General features: G+C 39.4%; 1 protein-coding gene across 3 annotated transcripts in view; it reads left to right on the plus strand.

Moving 5' to 3' along the window:
- Positions 1-11910, plus strand: part of SFMBT1 (Scm like with four mbt domains 1) — a 133042-nt gene that overhangs the window by 57136 nt on the left and 63996 nt on the right. For all 3 annotated transcript variants that reach the window (XM_023195554.2, XM_023195555.2, XM_023195556.2), the window contains one exon: positions 3047-3201. In XM_023195554.2, the coding sequence (XP_023051322.1) occupies positions 3174-3201 (28 nt within the window). In that variant the 5' untranslated portion in view covers positions 3047-3173. The remainder of the gene's footprint in view (positions 1-3046; positions 3202-11910) is intronic.

Raw genomic sequence — 11910 nt, forward strand, 5'->3', positions numbered from 1 at the left:
TTTTTTTTTTTTTTTGAGACGGAGTCTGGCTCTGTCGCCCAGGCTGGAGTGCAGTGGCCGGATCTCAGCTCACTGCAAGCTCCGCCTCCCGGGTTTACACCATTCTCCTGCCTCAGCCTCCGAAGTAGCTGGGACTACAGGCGCCTGCCACCTCGCCCGGCTAGTTTTTTGTATTTTTAGTAGAGACGGGGTTTCACCGTGTTAGCCAGGATGGTCTACGATCTGCTGACCTCGTGATCCGCCTGTCTTGGCCTCCCAGAGTTCTGGGATTACAGGCTTGAGCCACCGCATCCGGCCTATATTCTTTCTTATCACCTAGTACTTTTACTTCATAGCAGTTTAAATAATGTTTTTATTGTTGGCTTAATTTGTCTCCCTCCAGTTGAAAATCAGCTCCATGAAAGCCGGAACCGTATCTCTCTTGATTGCTTTACCCCATCCCCTACAGTAGTGGTTGGTAAGGAGCTGGTGTTTGATAAGTATGTGGGGAATGAATAAATTAGTAGGCGGAGTGATACAGTTTGGATGTTTTGGGCTTTTGGTAGAGAAGTAAACTGAGGGAAGAGAGCACATTTAGAAGCCTTAAACATCACTCTCAAGTTTCTATTCAATTGTTCCCATCTTTGAAAGTGTGGGTTTCGGTGCTTATATTCTGTGATACGATTTGGGATAACTGGCATTTATCTCAAGTGGAATGTCCACAATTTTAAAAGTTATCAAAACTTTTCTATGCTCATTATGAAATGAAAATTTAAAATCTGAAAAAGATCTTTATTTGTTTTACAAATAAAAAATGAACATAATATGGTAGTGTATCAGATTGCATTATTAGTTATCAGTAGAGCTGGCACTAGAACCTAGGTTTCCTTACCTCCCCACCTTTTTTTTTTTTTTGAGACAGGGTTTCACTCCCATTGCCCAGGCTGGAGTACAGTAGCTCACTGCAGCCTCACCCTCAGCCTCCTGGGCTCAAGCAATTCTCTTGCCTCAGCCACCCAAGTAGCTGGGACTACAGGCATGCACTACCACACCCAGCTAATTTATATATATATATATTTTTGAGACAGGATTTTGCTGTGTTGCCCAGGCTGGTCTTGAACTCCTAGGCTCAAGTGATCTGCCTGCCTTGGCCTCCCAAAGTGCTAGGATTACAGGCATGAGCCATACACCCAGCCATCCCTACCCATTTTAAGCTATTGTCCTTTAGGTAGCTGGTACCTTTACAGATATATAAAAGTGATATAAGGATGTATTAAAATCTAAGCTTTTCTCAAGCCTGTAATCCCAGCACTTTGGGAGGCTGAGACGGGCGGATCACGAGGTCAGGAGATCAAGACCATCCTGGCTAACACGGTGAAACCCCGTCTCCACTAAAAAATATAAAAAACTAGCCGGGCGAGGTGGCAGGCACCTGTAGTCCCAGCTACTCAGGAGGCTGAGGCAGGAGAATGGCGTAAACCCAGGAGGCAGAGCTTGCAGTGAGCCAAGATCGCGCCACTGCACTCCAGCCTGGGCGACAGAGTGAGACTCCGTCTCAAAAAAAAAAAAAAAGAAAAAAAGCTAGGCTTTTTCTTCGTGATTAAAGTTGCTTATGAGAATCATTTACTGGGGGCTCTAATACACACTCAAAACTTTTGAGAGGTATAGAATTGCTTGATCATGCAGAATATCACCCCCAAAGCTGTGCTGTTAAGTACCCATCCCAATTCTACAGTTTTCTGTATTGTCGCTCTTGCAGTTAGTTCATGCCCTACCTTCCTGAAGCAGCTCTTTTCTCCCTTTCATTTCCTCTTTCTAACCTATTAGGCACATATTAAGATAATATCTTAGATTATTTTACATGTATGTAAGGCAAGAATAAATAGATTCATCCATATTGCAACATGGATGAACCTCAAAAACATGATAAGTGAAAGAAAACCAAGTATGAAAGACTACATTTCTTATGGTTCCATTTATGTGAAATGTTTGGGAAAGGCAAAATCTGTAGAGACAAAGCAGATGAGTGGTTGCTTGAGCTTAGGGATGGAATGGGAAGGAACTGCAAGTGGGCATTTGGCTTCTTTTCAGGATAATAGAAATATTCTCAAATTCAATTATGATGGTTACACTTTGTACATTTACTAAAAATTATTAATTTGTACACTTGAAATGGGAAATTTTGGTATGTGATATGTATCCCAATAAAGCTGTTTTTTTTTTCTTTTTTTGAGACAGTGTCTGGCTCTATCACCCAGGCTGGAGTGCAGTGGTGTGATCTTGGCTCACTGAAACCTCTGTGCCCCAGACTCAAGCCATCCTCCCACCTCAGCCTCCCGAGTAGCTGAAACTACAGGCATGCACCACCATACCCAGCTAGTTTTTGTATTTTTAGTACAGATGAGGTTTTGCCATGTTGCTGAGGCTGGTCCCAAACTCCTGCGCTCAAAGTGATCCTCTCACCTCAGCCTCCCAGAGTGTTGGGATTATAGGCGTGAGCCACCACATCCAACCCTAAAGCTGTTTTTTAAAAAAAGAATAAGCAGGTTCAAAACTTATTTTGGAGGAATTCTCTTTATAATTGTAGGCTAATACAGTTGATATTTATGGTTCTGCATGATATTCTAGATAAATGAAATGGAAAATTAGATAAAATAATACTGTATCTTGAATCATATTTGTTGTGTAAGACAGCATTGAAAGCTAACTCCCCCCTCTCCCTAGGAAACCATTAGGAACTGGAGTTTTGTGGATAGGAATCTTGGTGCTAAGTATGGTAATGTAAATTTAAAGAGTAATGATTCATATGCATCTTTGTGAGTTTTAGATTTATTATCGAATTCTCGATAGTGTGCATTCTCTACACATACAGACGCACATGAGCGCACACATACACATACAGACTCTTCAAAATTAGAGAAGGTGTCAATTTTTTCCTCCAGTCCTATCTATTCTGCCAGTACGTTTTTATCTTATCTGATCTCTCAGCCAGTTGAGTGCCCTGTTTTATGAGTGAGTGAGTACGCTTGGGCTTCAGGCTGTTTATGTGTTCTTTTTCATTTTTCAGCACTTTCATTTGGACCCTTGGATACCCATTGAACCAGATGCTTGAAACCTGCAAGTAATCTTCAGATCCTAGCAGAACCATAGGCTTTTCCTTTGTGTTGGGAAGATATAGCCTATATGCTGTGGAAATGAACGGGGAGCAGCAGCTTGATGCAGGTATTGGTTTTATTCTCAGAATTTATTCTCTAGGATGCACAATTATATTACTTGCCTGTGTTATGTTGTTTCTCTACCACTGAACTGGAAGCTCTTTGAAGTCTTGTTTTTCATTGCCATCTTCTGTACCTGTCGGAGAACCTGGCACTAGGGGCTACTAATAATGTTTGCTGAAAAAATAAGAAACCGTTATGAACAAGGCCAGGCGCAGTGGCTCACACCTGTAATCCCAGCACTTTGGGAGGCCAAGGCGGGAGGATCACAACAAGGTCAGGAGATCGAGACCATCCTGGCTAACACAGTGAAACTCTGTCTCTACTAAACAAAATACAAAAAATTAGCCGGGCGTGGTAGCAGGTGCCTGTAGTTCCAGCTCCTCGGGAGGCTGAGGCAAGAGAATGGCGTGAACCCGGAAGGCGGAGCTTGCAGTGAGCCAAAATCACGCCACTGCACTCCAGCCTGGGCAGAGCGAGATTCCGTCTCAAAAAAAAGAAAAAAAGAAAAAAAAAAAGAAACTGTTATGAACAGACTTCTTTTTTAAAATAGCATTAACATTTTGATGATTACTTTCTAGTTATTTTGAAGTAATTATGCATTCACAGGAGTTTGCAAAGATAGTACTTACTGACAGATTTCATGTTCCTTTCACCCAGTTTCTCTCATTAGTTACTATAATATGATATGAAACTGAGGAAATTGATATTAATATAAAGAATGTGTAATTCTATGTCATTTTATCACATGTGTAGATTCCTGGAACCATCCCCTCAGTCAAAATACAGAACTATTCCATCACCACAAAGAGTTCCCACACCTATCCTCCTTCTTCCCACTTTCCCTAATCCCAGGCAACTGTTAATTTGTTCTCCATATCTATAATTTTGTCATTTAAAGAATGTTACATAAATAGAATAACACAGTACATGGCTTTTTGAGATGGGCTTTAATAATGCCCTTGAGATCCATCGCAGCTCTTGCGTATATTGACAGTTTGTTCCTTTTTATTGTGGAGGAGTAGTCATGAATGTACTACAGTTTGGTTAACCATTCATCTAGTGTAGTACATTTTGGTTTTTTCCAGTTTTTGGCTGTTACAAACACGTAAGTTGCTATTAACAGTTATGTATATAATACTTTATTTTTCTGGGGTACATACCCAGCAGCACAATCACTAGATCATATTTAGTAAAGAAAACTGCAAAATTATGCTTCAGAGTGGCTGTGCCATTTTACATTCTCACTAGCAGTATATGAGAGATCAAGTTTCTCTACATCCTCACTATTATCTGGTGGTGTCATTACTTTTGTTTAAGACATTCTGATAGGTGGGTAGTGACAGCTTATCATGGTGTTAATTTGTACCTCCCTAATGGCCGCCAGTGATATGGAACATCTTTACATGTTCCTACTTGGCATCTCTATATCCTCTTCAGTGAAATATCTCTTCATGTCTTTGGCTTATTATTAATCGGTTTATTTTTAATTAATAAAGATTGGCTTTTTTGTTGTTGAGGTTTGTTTTTCAAAAAACTCTATTGGAGTATGATTTTTTTGAGACGCAATATACATACCATAAAATCAACGTTTTTAGAGTACATAATTCAGAGGTTTTTAGTCTATTCAGAAAGTTTTCCAACTGTCACTACTATCTAATTCCAGAACATTCCATCACAGCAAACCATTAATAGTCTTTCCCTTTTCCACCCAGACTCTGGCATCCATAATCTACTTTCTGTCTCTAGGATTTACCTGTTCCTGCTTTCTTTTATTAACATTTGCATGGTATATCTTTTTCATCCTTTTCAACATGGCTGTATCATTATATTTGAAATAAAGTTCTTGATACAGCATATACTAAGTTTTAAAAATTTTGGCCTTATGGGATGTATGTATATCATTTATACTTAACGTAGTTATTGATACGTTTGGATTCAAGTCTGCCTTTTTTGCTTATTTATTTTTTCTGTTTTTTGTTTGTTTGTTTGTTTCTCTAGAGCAGTGAGCGTTCTTTCAGACTGGCTCCTGTGTTTTTTTTTTTTCTCTCTCTGCTTTCCTGTGGGTTACTTCAACTTTTTTTTAGAATTCCATTTTGATTTGTAGTGTTTTTAAGTATATCCTCTTGCAGCACTTACTAGCAGTTACTTTAGGTATTATATTACATGTATATAACTTATCACAATCTTCATTTTATTACTTTGAGTGAAGTATAGAAACCTTACCTACTTTTACATCTCTTTACCCTCTTTTATATAATAATATAATTGCCTTAAATATTTTCTCTATATATTTTGAGAACCACATCAGACATGCTTAACGTTTTTGTTTAAACTGTCAAACATATAATTTAGAACACTTGAGAGAAGGAAAATTTATTATATTTTTCAATATTTTTACTATTTCTCTTGTCATTTATTCTTTTCCTGATTTTCCAAGATTCTTTCTTTTGTCACTTCATTTCTATTTAGAGAATTTTCTTTAGTTTTTTTTTTTTTTTTGAGACAGAGTCTCGCTCTGTTGCCCAGGCTAGAGTGCAGTGGTGCTATCTCGGCTCACTGCAAGCTCCCACCTCCCGAGTTCATGCCGTTCTCCTGCCTCAGCCTCCTGAGTAGATGGGACTACAGGTGCCCGCCACCATGCCTGGCTAATTTTTTTTATTTTTAGTAGAAACGGGGTTTCACCGTGTTAGCCAGGATGGTCTTGTTCTCCTGACCTCATGATCCGCCCGTCTCGGCCTCCTAAAGTGCTGGGATTACAGGCATGAGCCACCACGCCCGGCTTTAACCCTTTTTTTTAAAGGAGGTCTACTAGTGACAGATTGTCTTCATTTCCTTTCATTTGAGAATGTGTTGATTTCCCCTTCATTATTGGGGGATATTTTTGCTGGATATGCAATCCTGGGTTGAAAACTCATTTCTTTCAGCTCTCAGAAAATAATTGTGCTACTTCTTTGTGGCCTCCATGGTTTCTGATGAGAAATCTGCTGTTATTGGACACTCCCCCGCCTCCCACCCCCAACGTTCTGCTTTAAAAGAGAGGTTTATCTCCTGTTAATTTTAAGATTTTTTTTTTTCCTTTAGTTTTTGGAAATTTGAGTCTGGTGTATCTTTTTTTGGGTTCATCTTGTTTGGGGTTTACTTAGCTTCCTGAGTTTAGGGACTTTATATCTTTTGCCGGGTTTAGAAAAATTTTAGCCATTATTTCTTCAAATACTTTTTCAGTCTTCATTTTTTCCTTCTACTGAAACTTTGATAAAACTAATAGTAGAGCTTCTTTTACTGTCCCACAGGTCCCTCAGACTGTCTTCATTTTTCTTTTCTTTTTTTTTTTTTTAATGTTTTCTCTCTGTTGTTTAGATTGGGTTTTTTCTGTTCTTTTGTCTTCAGTTTTACTCATTCTTTCTTGTCTGCTTCATTCTGCTGTTGAACTTATCCATAGAGTTTTTTTTATTATTATTATTAATTGGGTTATTTTCAGTTCTAAAATTTTCTTTTTGCACTGGAGAAGGAAGAGGGAAGGGAATAGCCCCAACTTAAAATGTCATATTTCGCTCTTCTAACTGAGGTTTAGTGGCTTATCTTCAATAGATGCTTTTTAGTTTGTTCTGTGTCTGTGGTTAATTTTAGGACTTTGAAATGATTTTCATTGTTTAGCCAGACTTTTGGTTCTTTTATGGGAGAGTGGGTTCACTGCGATAATCATGCTACCATTTTGGAAGTTGATTTTTCCTTTGTTTTAAATATTATTAACTCATGTATTTAGGTACATATATGTATATATATACATTTGATGAGTTTGAATTCATTGCTGTTATCATTCATTTGATGATCAAATTCTAGAGCAGCGAGAGTTCTTTCAGACTGGTTCCTGTGTTCTTCTGATGTGATGTCATGTATCTTTGATACACTAGTCCTTGCCTTCTGGACCAGTAAGATTCCCAAGTACCTCCTGAACATATCCTGCCCCAAACTTGTAATCTGCTGTTTCTCTGAGGAGCTTTTTTTTCTTTAATGTAGGTACGATATTTAGAGACCACAATCTGGGTCCTGGAGTGCTAATTTGATACTAGGTTATCATTTATTCTAGGCCTTACCTACAGACATAGCTAGAAAATACACATTTAAAATTATTTTTTATTTTTTAGAGACAAAATCTTGCTTTGTCACCCAGGGTGGAGTATAGTGGCACGATCGTGGCTCACTGCAGCCTCAAACTCCTGTGTTCAAGTGATCTTCCCACCTTAGCCTCCCAAGTAGCTGAGAACACAGGCATGTGCCACCATCCCCAGCAATTTTTTTTTTTTGTAGAGATGGGGTCTTGCTATGTTGCCCAGGCTAGTTTCAAACTCCTGGCTTCAAGTGATCTTTCTGCCTCAGCCTCCCAAAGTGCTGGGATTTATAGGTGTCAGCCACCATGCCCAGCCGTGAAAATACACATCTTTTGAAAAGTAAAAAAAATAATGGTTTTACATTGATACTTACAATTTAAATTTAAAATTACAGGGTTTTAGCTGGGCACAGTGGCATGCACCTGTATAGTCCTGCTACTTGGGAGGCTGAGGTGGCTTAAGCCTGGGAGTTCAAGGCCAGCCAGGGCAATATAGCGAAACTCCATCTCAAAAAAATAAAAAGAAAAAAAAACTGGGTTACAAGGTTTTTCTTCTTTGATTTTATGCTTGTATCTCTTCTCTTTTAGAAATGTCTTGTTTGCGGCCAGGCGCAGTGGCTCACGCCTGTAATCCCAGCACTTTGGGAGGCCGAGGCACAAGGATCAGGAGGTCAGGAGATTGAGACCATCCTGGCTAACATGGTGAAACCCTGTCTCTCCTAAAAATGCAAAAAAATTAGCCAGGCGTGGTGGCAGGTGCCTGTAGTCCCAGCTACTTGGGAAAGTGAGGCAAGAGAATGGCGTGAACCCAGGAGGCGGAGCTTGTAGTGAGCCGAGATCGTGCCACTGGACTCCAGCCTGGGGGACAGAGTGAGACTCCATCTCAAAAAAGAAAAAGTCTTGTTAGCTAATGATGGTAATATTATTACTTCTTTGTTTTTATCCTATAAAAGTCCTTTAATTATTTTTAAAATAATAGCAACATTTCAGATACCAACCACAGTGTGCAGTTTAAAATTTCTTTAGTTTTTGCTTTTAAATATATTCCACTGGTGTTTATAGTCAGAGTATTGTATTTTAACATGGCTTAGGCCAAGCCCGGTGGCTCACACCTGTAATCCAGCACTTTGGGAGGCAAAGGCAGGAAGATCGCTTGAGCCCAGGAGTTCAAGACCAGTCTGGGTGACATAGGGAGACTCTGTCTCTACCAAAAAGAAAAAAAAAAAAAAAATTAGCCAGGTTCAGTGGCATGTACCCGTAGCCCTAGCTACTTGGGAGTCTGAGGTGGGAAGATTGCTTGAGCCAGGGTGGTTGAGGCTTCAGAGAGTTTTTATTGTACCACTGCACTCCAGCCTGGGTGACAGAGCAAGACCCTGTCTCAAAAACAAATAAAAATAAATAACGTTACTTAAAGGAATTCTATTTTCTTGTGGTTTTCCCACCAACAGTTAGCTTATGTGTTTCAGCTCATTTGAAATTTATAGAATTTTTTTATTTCGATTTCATTGTTTCTAAATTGTATAGTAAGTCTGCATACTTCTAAAGTCAAAATTGGCCAGGCAGTGGGTCATACCTGTAATCACAGCACTTTGGGAGGGTGAGGCAGGTGGACCACCTGAGGTCAGGGATTTGAGACCATCCTGGCCAACGTGGTAAAACCCCATCTCTACTAAAAATACAAAAGATTAGCCGGGCATGGTGGTCTGCACCTGTAATCCCAGCTACTGGGAAGGCTGAGGCAAGAGAACCGCTTATACCCAGGAGGTGGAGGTTGCAGTGAGCCGAGATTGCACCACTGCATTCCAGCCTGGGTGACAGAATGAAACTCCATCTCAGTAAAATAAAATAAAATAAAATAACTTCAACCTGATATTACTGATTCATTCTCTTTTTCCATATATATAACCAGTTTTATTACTTTTTAATTTATTCTCCTGTTGTTCATTTTTTTTTTTTTTTTTTGGAGACAGAGTCTTGCTCTGTCACCCAGGAGTGCAGTGGTCGGATCTCAGCTCACTGCAAGCTCCACCTCCCAGGTTTACGCCATTCTCCTGCCTCAGCCTCCCGAGTAGCTGGGACTACAGGCGCCTACCACCTCGCCCGACTAGTTTTTTGTATGTTTTAGTAGAGACGGGGTTTCACTGTGTTAGCCGGGATGGTCTCGATCTCCTGACCTTGTGATCCGCCATCTCAGCCTCCCAAAGTGCTGGGATTACAGGCTTGAGCCACCGCGCCCGGCCTGTTCATTTTTAAAAATATAAACTAATATATGTGAGTGTATACACATACATACTCATACTCTTTTAGAAATGTCTTGGAGATACCCTTGGAGAGGGTATCTCCCTCTCCTTTTTTCTTTTCTTTTTTTTTTGAGAGAGGGAATCTTGCTTTGCCACCCAGGTTAGAGTGCAGTGGTACGATCTCGGCTCACTGCAACCCCTACCTCCGGGTTCAAATGATTCTCATGCCTTAGCCTCCTCAGTAGCTGGGAGGCACATGCCATCATGCACCTGGCTAATTTTTGTATTTTTAGTAGAGATGGGGTTTCACCACGTTGGCCAGGCTGCCCTTGAACTCCTGGCCTCATGTGATCCACCTGCCTTGGCCTCCCAGAGTGCTAGGATTATAGGCACGAGCCACTGAGCCTGGCGCCTCTCCCATCTTATACAAAAAGTAGGGATACAAAAAAAAAAAAAATACTGTTTGGTAGTGTGGTTTCTCTTAACATTATATTTTGGAGATTATTCCACATCAGTATATAGAGACTGTTCTCATTGCTTTTTATAGCAACCTGTACTGAATATATATACCATATTTATTCAACCATTTCCTTATTGATGGACATTAGGGTTATTTCCAGTCTTGGTATTACAAATAGTGCTGCAGTGAATGGCTTTGTACATATGTCTTTTTGTATTTTTGCTAGCATATCTTTGGGATAGATTCTTAGAAGTGGGATTGCTGGATCAAAAAGTAAATACATGTGTAATTTTGTTAGATATTGCCAAGTTTTCTTCCACAGAGGTTGTGTCATTATGATTTACCTGTTTACAGCCTCACCATAGAAGCTTGTCACACTTCAGAATCCTGTTCAATCTGATATCTCTGTAGTTTTAATTTGCATTTCTCTTAAAATAAAATTTGTACATTTTCATATATTTAAGGATTATGCATTTCTTTCTTTAATAAACTATCATATATCTTGCTCATTATGTCATCACATCGTTAGTCTTGTTTCTTCTTAGCATTGTGTGAGAGATTTTAGTTGAGTGATTCATCATTTTAATTGTTTTATGTTTTTTATTTTTAAGTTAACATGCTATTTAAGGGCCTAGAGTCCTTGCTAAGGACCACGAACGCCCAGCCTTATTATGTTTTAGTAATGTAAATTGACTTTCTACTGGCCTATACTTTCAAGATGCCCTCAAAGCAGTCTTTATTATTGGCTTGTATTTCTAATGAAAACATTTCAAATATATTAAAACTATGGAAAAGACTATAACAAACAGCCATATGCCTAGCATAAATATTTAATAAATGATAATGTTCAATATTGGTTTTTAATTTTTTATTGTGGTAAAATGTCCATAATGTAAACTTTACCATTTTCACTTTTTTTTAAAGAGATGGGGTCTTGCAACATTGCCCAGGCTGGAGTGCAGTGGCTATTCACAGGCACAATCATGTACACTACCGTCTTGAACTCCTGGGGTCAAGCAGTTCTCTTGCTTCAGTCTCCTGAGTAGCTGGGACTACAGGCCGTTTTAACAATTTTTAAGTGTGTAGTTTATTGGCATTAAGTACATTCACATTGTTGTGCAATCATCACTGCCATCTATCTCCTTATCTTTCCAGATGGAAAAGTGTATCCGTTCAACAGTGACTCCCCATTCCCCAGTTTCCCTAGCCCCTAGAACCCACCATTTAATTTTCTGTTTCTATGAATTTGACTACTGTAGGTATCCATTTGTCCTTTTGTGATGGGCTTATTTCTCTTAGCATAATGTCTTCAGTGTTTATCAATGTTGTAGTATGTGTCAGAACTTTTATTTATTTTTGGAAGGATGGGGTCTCTTAACAGCCCAGGCTGGAGTGCAGTGATGTGATCACTGCTCACTGCAGCCCCAACCTCCCAAGTGATCCTCCCACCTCAGCCTCTCAAGTAGCTGGGACTACAGCCACTCACCACCATGCTCAGCTAACTTTTAAAAATATTTTTGTAGACACGAGATTTCCCTCTGTTGCTCAGGCTGGTCTCAAAGTCCTGGGCTTAAGCTATCCTCTGCCTTGGCTTCCCAAAGTGTTGGGATTGCAGGCATGAGCCACCGCACCGGGCCAGAATTTCCTTTTTCTTTTTTTTTTTTTTATAAAGGCTAAATGATATTCCATTGTGTGTATATACCACATTCATTTTGTTATCCATTCATCTGTTGATAGACACTTGGGTTGCCTCTACCTTTTGGTTATTGTGAATATTGCTGCTATAAATGTTTGTGTACAAATACATGTTTGAGTCCCTCTTTTTAATTCTTTTTGGGTATATACACAGACATGCATAGATAGATAGATAGATAGATAGATAGATAGATAGATAGATAGATAGAT

This window comes from Piliocolobus tephrosceles, chromosome 2 (assembly GCF_002776525.5).
Source record: "Piliocolobus tephrosceles isolate RC106 chromosome 2, ASM277652v3, whole genome shotgun sequence".
Lineage (NCBI taxonomy): Eukaryota > Metazoa > Chordata > Mammalia > Primates > Cercopithecidae > Piliocolobus > Piliocolobus tephrosceles.